This window comes from Meles meles, chromosome 17, assembly GCF_922984935.1.
Source record: "Meles meles chromosome 17, mMelMel3.1 paternal haplotype, whole genome shotgun sequence".
Lineage (NCBI taxonomy): Eukaryota > Metazoa > Chordata > Mammalia > Carnivora > Mustelidae > Meles > Meles meles.
In genome coordinates, this window is record NC_060082.1 from 744,102 (window position 1) to 758,641 (window position 14,540).

The 14,540-nt window shown below is 62.0% G+C and overlaps 1 protein-coding gene across 1 annotated transcript; it reads left to right on the forward strand.

Moving 5' to 3' along the window:
* Positions 1 to 2,347: 2,347 nt before the first annotated feature.
* CHRNB2 (cholinergic receptor nicotinic beta 2 subunit) lies at positions 2,348 to 13,402 on the forward strand. The gene is made up of 6 exons (XM_045982243.1): positions 2,348 to 2,576; positions 3,944 to 4,089; positions 4,252 to 4,296; positions 4,714 to 4,823; positions 5,593 to 6,493; positions 10,113 to 13,402. The coding sequence occupies exons 1-6, from the start codon at positions 2,513 to 2,515 to the stop codon at positions 10,281 to 10,283; spliced, it is 1,437 nt and encodes a 478-aa protein (XP_045838199.1). The 5' UTR covers positions 2,348 to 2,512; the 3' UTR covers positions 10,284 to 13,402.
* The last annotated feature ends 1,138 nt before the right edge of the window (positions 13,403 to 14,540 follow it).

The following is a 14,540-nucleotide window of genomic DNA, read 5'->3' on the forward strand; positions in this document are numbered from 1 at the left end:
ACCACTTTGGAGAGATTTTCTTAAGAGGACACTCACAGCCTTCCTCAGTCAGCCCGCATCCACCAAGAGAAAAACCTGAGTCCTAAGTACATCTCCGTGCACAGCTCCCTGGCCCTCTTGTTGAGGACTTTGAAATACCTTTGTCTTGCCAGCTTCCTCCTCTCGGAAGTCTCGGTTTCGGCTGCATTTCCTGCAGAAGCTCCGGCACTGTGACCTTCCCCTCCTTGTAGCACCTTGTTCCCATCCCTGTCACGCTGAGCAATAAGCCTGTGCCACCAAACTGTGACCGCCTTATTGGCCGGGTGCTTTGATCATGGTCTCCTCAACACCTGTACGTCCTTGAAAAGCAACAGATACTCAACCAATGTCGATCCGGACTGTTGAAGCTGGGTCTTTTTCCCACCTCCAACCCTTCCGCCAAATGGAATGCTTGCTCACATTTCTTCTCTTTTCTTTAAGGCTTTATTCTCCATGCCTTTCCTCGCTTCCAAGATTTAATTCTCAGGAGATCGCTGCACAGAGGCATCGGTCCTGGAGCCTGTGGTGAGGTCTGTGCCCACTGCCACGTGCATCACGGGGCCCCTGGCCACCCACTTCTTTGCTGGTACTTGTCTTGATTTCGCCCTTCAATTTCAGGAACTGAGGACGTGTTAAATACGTTCTTTTTAGCTGAGTTTTAATTTATTTTTTTAAATAGCAGTTTCTTGGATTTATTTATTTATTTTGGATTATTTATGTATTTAATTTTTTTTACAATAAACGTAGAGCATATTTGTAATGAAAATAAACACAAAATCAAAAATTTATAAAAGACCATGCAGTATAAAGCCGACGTGTAAGCCATCACTGAGTAACAGGCAGCTGATGAAAGCATCAAGTATTAGCTGATGACAAGGAAGGGTTATAAAGGACATAGGGCCATTATGGACAGAACAGCTAATACCTGGTACAGAGAAAGTAGTCTTGGTTGTGTCAAGGCAATGGGCTGGTGGAGGGAGCTTTTTCTTGGAACCCATGCCCTCGGTAACATTTTACTTTAAAGAAAAGTAAATATCTTGATTTTCTTAAATTTTAAATTAAACCACAGTATAATTCATGTCCAAATGAGTGTGATGATACTGGGCATAGAAGGTTTAGCTGAACGTTAGAAGGAATTTTCCCATACGCACTGGAAGACGTCAGGCCTACACTAGCCCCTTGTCTTCTTTGCTGAGCCTTCATGACAAGCCTGGCACCGTTCTGGTGCAGGACCTGGCCACAGAGGCAACCCCTGCTTTAGCGCGGTTCCTTCAGCCACTGGACACTGTTTGCAAACAGCAGAGCACTTGTCTTAGTCCTTGGACAGATACAGCTTCCTTGAGGAAGTGACATTTCTGTCAAATGTTCAAAGTCAACTAGTTGAGGGGAAACGGGTAACAAGAGAATGGAGGGAACGGCCTGTTAAAAGGCCCCGGACTGTGGAGGATGGGGCAGGGGTGGGGCTGTTAGCGTTCACGGTCTGGAAGGCCTCACTGGAAGCCGGAGTGAGGAGCTGGGGGGGGGGGGGGTGGTCCAGATGAGGTTGAAAAAGCGGGTGGAGAGGGACTTGGAGCCTGGTCGTGTGGTAAGGCTGCTTGAGTCAGGAGTCTTGGTTGTAAGTGACAAAAATCCACCCGTTCATGGTCAAAGAGGTCATCGCGTCGTGAACCCTCTGGCTCGTGTTTGCTCTCCTTTGGGTTAGCTTTGTTCCGGAGCCTCTGAGAAGTGGTCCTCTGCTCCCTTGGCTGCACAGAAGCCAAAGACTGGAGTGGAAGGGAGGGGTGAGCAGAGCCGCTCACCCTGCCAGCACGGAAGGCTGCCCTCTCTTCAGCCCCGGAGGGCAGGAAGGTTGGCCTCTGAGGGAGTTCGTGGAGGTAGAGAAGGGGACAGGTGACGGATCTGTTCCAGACTCCAAAGCTGTTTGCTTTCGAGAAATAGCAAACCCGCAGCCCCTCTCTCTTTCCGGAAAGGCCTAAAAGTCATTCTCCCGCGGCGCCCTGAGCCTTCCAAGGAAGCCGGATCGTGCGGACCGGTAGGAGCGAGCAAGGAGGGCGGGAGCCCCAGAAACTGCTCCCGACGCCCGCCCCTCGTTCGGCCCTCGGCCCCCCTGCGCTGGGCGGGTCGTGACCTATTTGTCTTACTGGCGCGGCTCCTTCCCGCCCTTCTCGGAGTCCTTCAGGTCCTGCCCCAACTTCGGGGCTGCAGGACGCCCCCGTCCGGTGACCCGCCGAGCAACGAACGTCCCACCCAGGGACGCCCTTTTCTCCCGGGCTTCGGCGCTTCCGCCTCCGGGGCGGAGCCTCCTGCCTCTCACCGTCCGCGCTGTGTCCCGCAGAGCAGCCGGGAAAGCGTCCGCCGGCTCCGGCCGGGGCGAGCGAGAAGCCGGCTCCCTCCCGCCGCCGCCCGCCGCCCGCCGCCCCGCCGCCCCGCGAGCGCAGGACCCCCGGCGGCGCGGGCGCGGCTTCAGCACCGCGGACAGCGCCCCGCCCGCGGCATGGCCCCGCGCTCCGGCCCCGCGGCGCTGCTGCTGGGCTTCGGCCTCCTCGGGCTGCGCGCAGGTAAGGACCGGGCTGCAAGCCGCAAGGGGGACCCCCAGAGGTGGACGAGCCTGCCGCGGGGGGGAGGCCAGGGCGACCCGCGCAGGGATGAGGACATCCCGGAAGGAGCAGGCGGTGCGAGGAAGCAAGTGAGATCCGGGCCATGGTGGTGGGGAGGGCATGGGGAGGGAAGGGAGAGGGGGTCTCCCCAGGCTTCCTGGGGTGGCGGGAGGGCTCACTCTGCGACCCGACGCCATTTGACTTCCCGTGAGTCATTATCTCCAGAACTCTACCTGGATGGGCACCCTCCCTTGGCATCATTTCCTGTGTCCTCCATCGGCCTCCCGATTCTGGCCACTCCACAGGGGCAAGACAGGAAGGGGAGAAAAGTGGCTTCTCGACTCTCCCGTGGGCTGGGATGGAAGCTTGGAAGGGAAGGTGCTCTGCCAGGCTGAGGACCACCAGGAAGGAGCTCTGAGGGCTGGGGGTGCCTCTGTGCAGAGCCGTGGGAGAGAGAGTCTGTGCAGGGGTGGGCACGAAGGGACCGTGCAGCTGAACGAGCTTCCCACACCTGCACGCCATCTCACGGGAGGTGGGCTCCCCTAGGTGTGGAATTTGGGACTGGATGCATGTTCACATCCACAGCACGGGCAGCCCAGCCACCCACTCCAACCCAGTGCCTGTGAAGGTGGGCGTGGAGTGGGGTCACAGCCCACGTCACAAGTGGAAGTGCACAGTGTTACTTGTGTACAGAGACGGACCCAGCTGAGGTGGGGCACGTTCCCCACCATCCCAAACCCTCCTTGAACTACAGGGACTTTTTAGGAGAAGCCACGAGAGCAAGAAATCTCAAGTCTAGGGACACCTGGATGGCTCAGTTGTTTAAGTGTCTGCCTTCAGCTTGGGTCATGATCCCAGGGTCCTGGGATCAAGCCCCGCATCAGGCTCCCTGCTTGGCGGGGAGCCTGCTTCTCCCTCTCCCACTCCCCCTGCTTGTGTTCCTGCTCTGTTGTGTCTCTGTCAAAATCTTAAAATTAAAAAAAAAAAAAAAAGAAAGAAAAAAGAAGAAAAGAAATTTCAAGTCTTTTGAAACCACAGCCTGAGAGCTTGCAGGAAGAGTGGGTCTCCACTAATCCTTACAGAGTGGACTTTTAGTCTGGAGACATCTGTGTGAGGCTGTCTGGTCTCCCTGGTTGGTGATCTCAGAGAAGAATTTCTCTCTGTGGGGCCCTCATGGGATAACTGAAGCATTTTGCTGGATCTTTAGGGACGGAGCGGTGGGAGGCTCCTGTTTTGCCCTGGTTGCCCCATTTGCCTTAGGAGAGTGGGATGCTAGGTGGGCCCTCCTTGCCTACTTCCTTCATCCTGCCTCCCGCCCCCCTGCCCAGGAGTCTGGGGTACAGACACGGAGGAGCGTCTGGTGGAACACCTCCTGGACCCCTCCCGGTACAACAAGCTCATCCGCCCGGCCGCCAACGGCTCTGAGCTAGTGACCGTGCAGCTCATGGTGTCCCTGGCCCAGCTCATTAGTGTGGTGAGTGCAGGTCCCAAACTCTGCCCAGCTGCTGAGGTCAGAAAAGCCAGAATTACCTCTCTGGAGCCCCCCTGCTCGGGGAGGTATGGGAAGGACCCCGCGTGGCTGGGGCGGGCCTGCAGGTTGGGCGGCCTTCTCAACAGCTTCTCTTCTGCCCCGCAGCATGAGCGGGAGCAGATCATGACCACAAATGTCTGGCTGACCCAGGTTAGTGCTCGTCCTGCCCCAGTCCGCACCCCAGTCCGCACCCTGGTCTGCTCTTCCCTCCTTGGGTTTTTTGCATGTGCTTTCCCGTCTTTTAATCTCCTCACAGAAGGCAGAAAGGTACAGACTCTGGAGAGCCAAACAGCTGGCCGGGAAGCGTGGTGCTTCCACTCACCGGCTGTGACTCGGACCGTGTTAACCTCTACGAGATTCATTTTCTTATTGGTAAAATAAGGATTCTAATATCTTGGCTTAGATGTGCAAATTAAATGAGAAAGTATCTTGCCAGCCACATCGGCTGGGCAGAGAAGTCACTGTGGGGAGGGGATGGCTTTCCAAAGCCTCCTCAAGCCAGAACCACCACCCCCATCCTTGACCTTGAGCCTCAGCTTCGTAAGGTTCCCTCTCTCCCTTTCCCAGGAGTGGGAGGACTATCGGCTCACCTGGAAGCCTGAGGAGTTTGACAACATGAAGAAAGTTCGGCTCCCGTCCAAACACATCTGGCTCCCAGATGTAGTTCTGTACAACAAGTAGGTGGAGCAATGGGAAGACTGGAGGAGACCACAGGAGGGCTCTGGGAGGGCTGGGGTCTTTCGGAGTGTAATTGTGCTCATGCAGCGGGACAGACGGGACTTCTCTCTGGCACGGACACAATTACTATGCAGGAGACAGACCCAGATTAGTGAGGTGTAACGTGGAGAACCCAGAGGACTCCAGGATGATTTGGGCCATGGCCAGTCCCCTCCCCTCCAAATCTGAGTCCCATTGTTGGGAGCAGCAGTGGGATACAGACAAGGATTGACAGTCCCAGGGCCCTACTGATTCAAGAAGAGGCTTTCCTGCAGGATTGTTCAGGTCAAAACCTGGAGGCCCCATTGTCTCCTTTGGGTTCCATCCCCTTTCCTGCAAAAATCCCACTTACCTTCAAGATCCCGTATCACTGTGGGTGCCTTTCCTGCTCCCGCTGCACCTGTCCCCCTCATTGCTTGGGGCTCCTTACTCTGGCCTCCCTGGCTCTCCCAATTTCTCTGCCAGCCTTGGGGAGCAATCCGCTTGCACAGTGCATGACAAACAGCAGGTGTGCCCGTCACCCACCCTCCTCCACTTCCAAAAGGCCTCAGGGACCTCCTGACCACCAGCTCGCCCAGTTCCCCCTCTTGCTCAGTTCCTGCCCCACCTCTCCATGCTCCTGGATGCTGACCCTCAGACCTGGCTCTCCCTCCCGCTGCTCAGCGCGGGTGGACGGGTGGGGCGCAGGAACAGCGTGAGCCAGGGCTGACCCTGCGCGTCCCTCGGCAGTGCTGACGGCATGTACGAGGTGTCCTTCTACTCCAACGCCGTGGTCTCCTACGACGGCAGCATCTTCTGGCTGCCGCCCGCCATCTACAAGAGCGCCTGCAAGATCGAGGTGAAGCACTTCCCGTTCGACCAGCAGAACTGCACCATGAAGTTCCGCTCGTGGACCTACGACCGCACGGAGATCGACCTGGTGCTCAAGAGTGACGTGGCCAGCCTGGACGACTTCACCCCCAGCGGCGAGTGGGACATCGTGGCGCTGCCGGGCCGGCGCAACGAGAACCCGGACGACCGCACGTACGTGGACATCACGTACGACTTCGTCATCCGCCGCAAGCCGCTCTTCTACACCATCAACCTCATCATCCCGTGCGTGCTCATCACCTCGCTGGCCGTCCTCGTCTTCTACCTGCCGTCCGACTGCGGCGAGAAGATGACGCTGTGCATCTCCGTGCTGCTGGCGCTCACCGTCTTCCTGCTGCTCATCTCCAAGATCGTGCCGCCCACCTCCCTGGACGTGCCGCTGGTCGGCAAGTACCTCATGTTCACCATGGTGCTCGTCACCTTCTCCATCGTCACCAGCGTGTGCGTGCTCAACGTGCACCACCGCTCGCCCAGCACGCACACCATGGCGCCCTGGGTCAAGGTCGTCTTCCTGGAGAAGCTGCCCGCGCTGCTCTTCATGCAGCAGCCGCGCCACCGCTGCGCCCGCCAGCGCCTGCGCCTGCGGCGACGCCAGCGCGAGCGCGAGGCGGGCGCCCTCCTCTTCCGGGAAGCCCCCGGGGAGTCGCATTCCGGGCCGGCGCGCGGCGGGGCGGGGGCGGGCGGCTGCGGGCTCCGCGCGGCGGTGGACGGCGTGCGCTTCATCGCGGACCACGTGCGCAGCGAGGACGACGACCAGAGCGTGAGTGGCGAGGGGCGCGCCAGGCTGTCGCGAGTGCGGGGCGCGCTGTGGCCTCCGCGGGCTTCCAGGAGGCGGAGCCGCGGGGGCTGGGGCGGCGGGACGCGGAGGAGGCTTTGCGAGGGGCCTCGACCCCGAGAGGCCCAACCCCCGCTGCCCCTTCCCCTCCCCCCCAGTCGGCGCTGGTGGCCGGTGGCCCCAACTCCCGCCGCAAAGGGCTCGGGGGGTCCCTCGCGCGCCCCACGAGGGGCGGATTTGGGGCGGTCGAGGGTGGGTGGGGGCAGAGGCGCACGTCCACCGTCAGGACGGCCTGGTGAGGTCGTTTTGGAGCACGGACAGGTGGGGGCGGGGGGGGCTTCGCAGAGCTCTTTCCGCCGCGGTGCCGCGGAGAGGGGGACGCGGGAGCCCCGAGCCCGCGCAAGGGCCGGATGCTGCGGGCCAGCGGTCCGCCCTGCGCTGGCCGCTCCAGGCTGTGGCTAGGCCGCGGTTGCCATGGCGACAGGCCAGGTTTCCGCGGGGGGGGGGGGCAGCCCTGTTGCGCGCAGGGGTGAGGGAGGGCGGCTCCAGTGCTGCCGCTCGGGGGCTGGGGCTGGGGGCTTCAGAGCCTGGCGCTTCCGTTCCGGGGAGGGCAGAGCTGGGGCCGTCCGGAGCCAGGGCTCCGTCAGGGGCAGATCGGTGCGCGGAGGGCAGGACCAGGCCCGGGGAGACGCCCCGCCGCCTCTGCCGCAGCCCTCTTGGGGCTCCGGGGCTCGGTGCTGGGTGCTGGGTGCTCGGTGCTTGGTGCCGGGTGCTCGGTGCTGGGTGCTCGGTGCTCGGTGCAATGGCGAACGTGGACGCCGCACTGGCAGCTCCGACTGGGCACGTCCACGCCGCAGGGCTCCATCTACTGCCCGCCAGCCGCTGGCTTCCCTGCAGTGCCTCCGTCTTACGGTAAACGGCATCACCGTCCACCCAGGGGTTCAGACCAAACACCTGGCGTGGTTCTTGACTCTCGTCCCTCTCCCCTCCGCCACCACCCAAGTCCCGCCCTCCAGAAGATTCTCTTTTCTCCTCAGCTCTCCCGGCTACTCCCCTGGCGGTGGGCACGCCCCTCCCCAGCTCTTCCTGGCCCGGGGGCAGTCTCCTGAGCCGGCTCTGTCCTCCAACCAGACCCACGATGTCTCCTCGCCTTGTGTCTTCCCCTCCCTGGCTCAGGTCACTGGATCCCCCGCCGTCTGGTCTAAGCAAGCAAAGCCTTGTGTGCCTCAAGACGTTTGCACACGTTAGTCTCTGCCGGGAAGGCCCTTCCCGTTTTCCTTTAAAAAAACCATTATTTCTGGGGCTCCTGGGGGGCTCAGTCAGTTAAGCATCCGACTCTTGATTTCAGTCTGGGTCATGATGTCAGGGTTGTGGGGTGGACCCCGCACTAGTCTCTGCTCAGCAGGCCGTGTGCTTGAGATGCTTTCCCTCCCCTTCCCTCCCCCCTGCTCGCTCTCAAATAGATAATTGTTTTAAAGTATTGTTACTGTTAATATTTGCTCCCGGGTGTGGGCACAGGTTACAGACGCGTGACCCTTTATCCCGAATGCTTCAGTGTGTCTGTCCTGAGAATAGGGATGTTGTCTTGCATATCCAGGATCAATGATCAAATCCGGGAAATTCAACATCCATATAATATCTTTAACCGATATAAGATCCATATTATAAGTTTTCCAGGGGCACCTGGGTGGCTCAGGTGGTGAAGCGTCTGCCTTCAGCTCTGGTCATGATCTCAGGGTCCTGGGATCAAGCCCCGTGTTGGTCTCCCATGGCTCCCCAGGCTCAGTGGGGAGTCTGCTTCTCCCTCACCCTCTCCCCCCTACTCATGCTCTTTCTCTCTCAAATGAATAAGTAAAATCTTAAAAAAGGTTTTCCAGGTTTGGGGGCACTTGGGTGGTGCAGTCGGTTAGGCATTCAGCTCTTGGTTTGGGCTCAGGTCGTGATGTCAAGGTCATGAGCTGGAGCCCCACATCTGGCTCTGCGGCAGCTTGGGGTCGGCTCGAGAGTCTCTCCCTCTGCCCCCCGCCCCTGCCGTGCACCCGCTCTCTCTCCCTCAGATAAGTAAGTCTTAAGAAGCAAAAAACCAAAAACTTCTCCATCTTTCATCAGTGGAGCCCTTTGCAGGGCTCTCTGCTCCGTCCAGGATCTCAGGTTGCATCCATTCGTCCTTTTCTTGTTTCCAGTCTGGAACAGTTACTCGCTTGGTTTTTCACGGCATCAACATTTTGCCGTGTGCCGGCTGGCGGAAGGACCTCGCTTTGGGTTTGTGTGATTGTTTCTTTCTTCGCTTTGTTCCTGCCACAGCTGGTGCCTTCTTATGGTCCAATGTGCCCTTCAGTGTCCCTTCCTCAAAGAGGCCATTCCTCGGATGCCTGCGTGGCTCAGTGGGTTAAGCCCCTGCCTTCGGCTCAGGTCATGGTCCCAGGGTCCTGGGATGGAGCCCCACATCGGGCTCTCTGCTCAGCGGGGAGCCTGCTTCTCCCTCTTTTTCTGCCTGCCTCTGCCTACTTTTGACCTCTATCTCTTTCAAATAAATAGACAAAATCTTAAAAAAAAAAAAAAAAGAGGCCATCCCAGACCACACCCTGAAGGGTGTCTTCCCCTTGGGGTCTCTGTCTCAGGTGTTTGTTTCCTTATCAGCATCTAGCAGGGTAATTGTCTTATTCTTGCTTCTGGACGGTAAACCGCAGCCTACATTGGCTCCCGCTCACACCTCCCGGTGCCAGGCCCACGGTAGGTGCAGGCATGAACAAGCCCTTCCTCGGTGGCTGACCCAATGTAGGTGCAAGCGGCCTCCTTCGGCCCCTGGATGAACGTGTGCAAAGGCCCTGACTCCGGCCTGAGCGGGGCAGACCCGTGAGAGCCGCCAGAGCCGCACACATCCTCTCTCCGACAGACTGGTCCCCTCTGGGAGCCAGTCCTCCCCTCTGGGGCCTTCAGCGCCAGCCGCTGGGTCAGGAATCCGACCCGCGTTTCCTGGCGCTGACTGTGTTGCACAGTGGATCGGTAAGGCCCGTGTCGTTAGGAACTCGCGGCTGGCTGGAGTGGGGTGGCAGGCGTGCACACGGACGTGGCGATGCAGTGCGGCCAAGACACGGTGATGGAGATGTGGCCACCTGCTGAGGGGGCCCAGAGAGGACAGTGGCTCATTCCGAGCAGGAGTACCAGGAAAGATCACTCCAGAGAAGAGGTAACACTTGATTTGGGCTTTAGAGGATGTGTAGGAGTTCACCAGGCAGAGCAAGGGCAGACCAGAATTCTAGACACAAAGGAAACGCGAAGGCGTAGAGACTTGAAAGCAGGTAAGTCTGGGTTAGAGGGAAAGGACGGTAAGTGGGTGGGTGGGTGTTTGTCACAGGCGGGTCTTGAATCCAAACTTGGACTCTGGAGGGGCCCTGAGGGCCATGCGGCCACCAGAGGCTTCTAAGCAGGCAAGTTTGGAGCTGTGCTTTGGAAAAGTCGTCGTGGGGTCCGGAGGGAGAGGAGTGAGGTACGTGTGTACAGGCGTGTGCGTGTGTGTGTGTGTTGTGAAACCCGTCTGTCCCCATCCCGCTGCTGTCCAGCACCACGTGACCGACACCGGCCTCCTTTGTGCCCCGCGCAGGTGAGTGAGGACTGGAAGTATGTGGCCATGGTGATCGACCGCCTGTTCCTCTGGATCTTCGTCTTCGTCTGCGTGTTCGGCACGGTCGGCATGTTCCTGCAGCCTCTCTTCCAGAACTACTCCCCCGCCCCCTTCCTGCAGGCCGACCGCTCGGCCCCCAGCTCCAAGTGAGGCTGCCCGGCTCCGCGCCCCACCTTGGCCTCCGTGCTGGGCTGGTCCGGTCACTTCAGGCGAGGAGGGACGAGCGGCGGCAGGTGGGGGCTGCGGTGCAGACCGGCCTCTCCCCCCCATCCCAGCCCCTCCCTACCCCGCAGGCGATGGTGGACCCTGGAGGGCCCCGGCCAGCTGGGGGAGCTGCTGGCCGGGCATGTGGGCGGCGAGCAGGGTTGTGGCGGTGTTGGGCCGCGCACACGGAGGGAAGTGTGAGGGGCCGGGCGCCGGGGCAGGGCAGAGTCCCAGGGCGCCTGACCTGGCGTGCTGGCCGGACGCAGCAGCGCCGCAGCCAGCTCAGGCCTACCCTCCCTACGTGCATGGACGTGGGTTGGCGGGTCTGTCCCAGGGCTTCTCTGGTGCTGTGGCCAGACCCCTGGGGGCCCTCCAGGCCAGCCCTGCAGCCCCCTGCTTCTGTGGGCTCCAGAGCCCAGCCCCGGGCCCCTGCACCCCTGGACATCCCCCCACTTTCTTTCTTGCTCGGGCCGGGTGGGGCGGCCAGGCTGGGCATTGGACCCCTGAGTTTGGAGCCTTCCGGTGCCCTGCTTGGAGCCCAAGGGCCACGTCCTCCAGCACAAAAGCAGGGTCTCCGGTGGTCTCTCCCCACTCGGCTGGAGCAGGCTTTGGAGTCAGAGAAGAGAAGGTGTTCGCTTTCCGCAGCTCCAGGCTCTCTGTGCCCGCTCCCGGGCGGGAGGGAATCCCCACGGCCTGGCTGTCCCCCCAGACCGGAGCTGGGCCCAGGCCGAACCTCCCTACTGTCACCGGCTCCCTACAAACACAGCCTTTCCTTCTGTCCCGTGGGCTCGTGGAGGCCGTGTCCTGACGCTGCTCCCGGGGACCAGCCGGGGGACTCTGGGTTCTTAGCCGAGGAGACAGACCTCTGACGGACGTCCTGCCCCCACTCCTGCCACATGACTGGCTCTGCTCTGTGGTCCCCGCCTGTCCTCAGCACCAGTAGGTGGCCGGTCCCGGAGGGGACCGCCTGTCCAGCGCAGCCAGAGAACCGGCGGACACGGACCGCGCTGTCCTCTGGAACCCGGCTGGAGCCCTGCTTGTGCGGGCGCGGCAGAGCTGGGGACAGCGCTGACGGCTCGGGGGGACGCACCGCATGCGCCACGGGACCAGACGGTCTCAGTCCGGATGCCAGTCCCAGCTCACACCTGCTTGCTCAGCTGCCGCGAGCAAGTCCGTTTGCTTTTCTGGGCGTCGGCGGCCTCCTCTCCTGAGCGGGCACAGTAGTGAGGAGGAAGCGGCCCCGTCTGTTCTTGGCGGACACTGGCCGGGTGTGCAGTGTGGGGGCGGCCAGAGCAGGGGGGCTGACCATCCTTAGAGCCTCGCACAGCCCTCCTCTTCCTCTCCCAGGAGCAGAACCAGTCCCTGGGAGCAGCGTGCGGGTCCCCAGGCACTGGAGGGGCGTGGGCCGGGGGGGCTCTCGGGGGGCCGCTCGTCGGGCCTAACGGCTTGGCTCCCTCGAGCACCTTCAGGGAAGCCGCGTCCTGTTCTGGGGCTGAGCTCCTCCCGACACCGGTGTGCCCTCGGGGCCTCCGGGCTGATCTCGTCCCATCCTGGCTGTGGATGCTCCGCCATCCACTGGGCGAGGTGTGCCTCAGCACATGTCCCCGGCTGGCCGAGCGGGTGTCTTGGCCTGCGGAGACCCCCTCTGCCTGGCAGCAAACAGAGTTGCCTGTATTAAGCTGGAGCCGCTGCTGGGTCAGAGCCCCGGGGGGGAGCATCCCGGAGCCCCAAGAGCAACCAGAAAAGAACCATCCGTCTGGCGGGTGGGGTGCCAGCGCGAGGCCCGGCTCCTGGCTGTTCAGGCACCTCGCCGTGGCCGGGGCCGCTGGGAGTGCTTCCTGCCCAGCACACGAGCCTTGTCACCCGGGGTGCTGGAGTCCCACTGGCGGCTTCCCCATGCCCCCGGAGCCTCTGACCTGTAAGGAGACCCCGGGGAGGCGGGAAGGGGGTTGCTGTGACTCAGGAAAGCCCCTTGCTCTGACCTGCTCCTTCCTGCTGGTGACCTGGGGACGGCAGAGCCGGCTGAGGTGGCGGCGACAGAAGGTTGCACGGGACCCGGGTAGCTGGGCAGGGCCTTCGGGGTGGTGCCTCCACTCCAAGGGGACCAGCCGGCTGCAGGAGGTAGAGGGCAGGGGCGGAGGGAGGAGGCCCACCGCTCAGACGAGGTGATGCCCCGCGTGGGGATAGTTCGAGCCCTGGGGGCGCCGGGAATCTTGGGACAAGCATCGTCCCTTCTCTTCCCTTGGTGCTGTCGGGGACGCTCCCTGCCCCTTCTGTGGGGGGCCGGCTCTGCAGAGAATCTGTGCCGGGTCTGGAGAGGGCGGTGCAGACCCTGGAGCGGGAGCCTGAGCGAGGTGGGCTTGCACGGGGGGGGGGGGGGGGGGGGCGGCTGGGGGTGCGGGCGGGCGTCGTCTCCGTCTGCAAACCACCTTGCCGAGTCGTGGGGCAGCGCATCCTCCCGCCCCTGGCGCTCGGGGCTGCCGCCGCAGGAGAGCAGTGTCCTGGTGGCCCGGCGTGTCATTGCGCCGCAGCTGCACGGTCTCCAGGTCTCCAGCCGGCCTGGCCTGCAGAGGAAGGCGGCGCCTGCGGGAAGGGGAGAGGCGGGGGGGTGCTCTGGCAGCGTCTGGGCCCGACATCCGTCTCCTCCCAGCCCCGGGGACAGCCTGCAGGCAAGGGTCCCCGGCGACAGGAGACTCGCTCAGCTGAGTCGTGGCACAGGCTGTGGGAAGGCAAGGGGCATCTCTGAGTTGGTCCCCTGCCAGAGCACTTGGCTGCCTCTCAGCCTCTGCTTCCAGGAGCCCTGGCCACGTTGTCCCTCAGTCCAGTGGGTGCCGTCTTGTCACTTGCCCAGGCCGGAGCGAGAATTGGCTGCATGTTTCTTAGCGTGAGTGTCACACGGCTCCCGAGGGACTGCAGGTCCAGGAGCCGTCGCTAGGATGCCTCACCCATGCATTCAGAGCCCCCGTCCCCCCACACCAGCCCTGGCCTCCCTTCTCTGTGCTTCCGGAATATTTGCACTGGTCTAACCCACCTCAGGCCGGACCCCTTAGGAATTCAAGATTCTCGTAAAGAAAATTGTTTCCAAACCTGTCTTGTCTCTCTGTTGTATCTGGTGGTGAGGTTTGGCACATTTGGGGAACCGCGGGGTGGGGGCAGGCTGGAGAAATGAGGCTCAGAGGCACCAAAGCACAAGGATGGGAGGGAAGCAGTGACCGTGACCGTGATCAGTCCCTGACAAGGGCACTCGGCAGATGGGAAAGAAATGGCCTAAAGGCCCAGAAATAGCTCCTGGGGGGCGGGGGGCTCTTAAGCAACGGCCCCGGAGGCAGGGTCGGCCAGGGTGTCCTCGCAGCGCGGGCACGGGGCGGTCAGGGCTGTGGTCTGTGTGAAGACCGCACCTGCCCCCAGAACCCTGGTTTGCTCTGGGTCCAACCCCGGCGGTGGCGCTCAGCGGCGGCCCCTGAAGGAAGGCAGGGTGAGGGGAACAGACAGTGCCAGCCGGCGACACTCCCTCGGGCAGTCCTGTGTCCCAGCCCCTCCAACTGGGCAGTGGGGACGGCTCGTTCCCCGGCACGGGGCTGGCGTTCGCGTGCGTTGTGAAGGGGGCTGTGTCCTGGAGACTTGGGTAGTTTTCCTCCGGTGTGGGGGGGCAGCAGCAGCCTGAGGGGTCCCCAGACGTCCCTGCAGGGGGGACATCTCCTTCCCCATCTCCAGCTGACTCAGTCCCGGTCTCGGAGGACCGCGAACGACACCCACACACAGCTGTGGTCCTTAATGTGCCCCCAAACTCATCACTGGTCCTCCTGGCCTCAGCTGCCCCACCTGTCCCGGGTGGGGAGGCTTCGCAGTGACTGTGTCCCCCGGGAGGACGGCTGTGCTAGGGACTCTGGCAGGCATGGCAGTGTGGGGAGGAGCGCATTCTCTGTGGAGGTCGCGAGAACCCGCCCGCGCCTGCCCCCGAGACCGCGGTCCGGCTGCTCCTGGCGCCCCGAGCCCCCGCTGCGCACGCACTTGCTGCTGCTCGGGCCAGGGGCTGGGACGGACGCCCCGGCAAAGCACGAGGCTGCGCGTGCCGTGGGATGTGCTGGCTTTCCCGCCCCGAGGACAAGGTGTCGGGCCGGGGCTCCGTCCCCAGAAACCGCAGGGCCGCGGCGCCTCTGCCCCCACGTTCCTTCCCCCGGGAAGCCACGACCGGAGACTTCC

Bases quoted from the DNA above. Each gene is read 5' to 3' on its own strand.
- CHRNB2 (XM_045982243.1), top strand. From the start codon at position 2,513: ATGGCCCCGCGCTCCGGCCCCGCGGCGCTGCTGCTGGGCTTCGGCCTC. The intron at 4,090-4,251 runs GTGAGTGCAGGT...TCTGCCCCGCAG, and splicing joins TGGCCCAGCTCATTAGTGTG to CATGAGCGGGAGCAGATCAT. The intron at 4,297-4,713 runs GTTAGTGCTCGT...TCCCTTTCCCAG, and splicing joins CAAATGTCTGGCTGACCCAG to GAGTGGGAGGACTATCGGCT.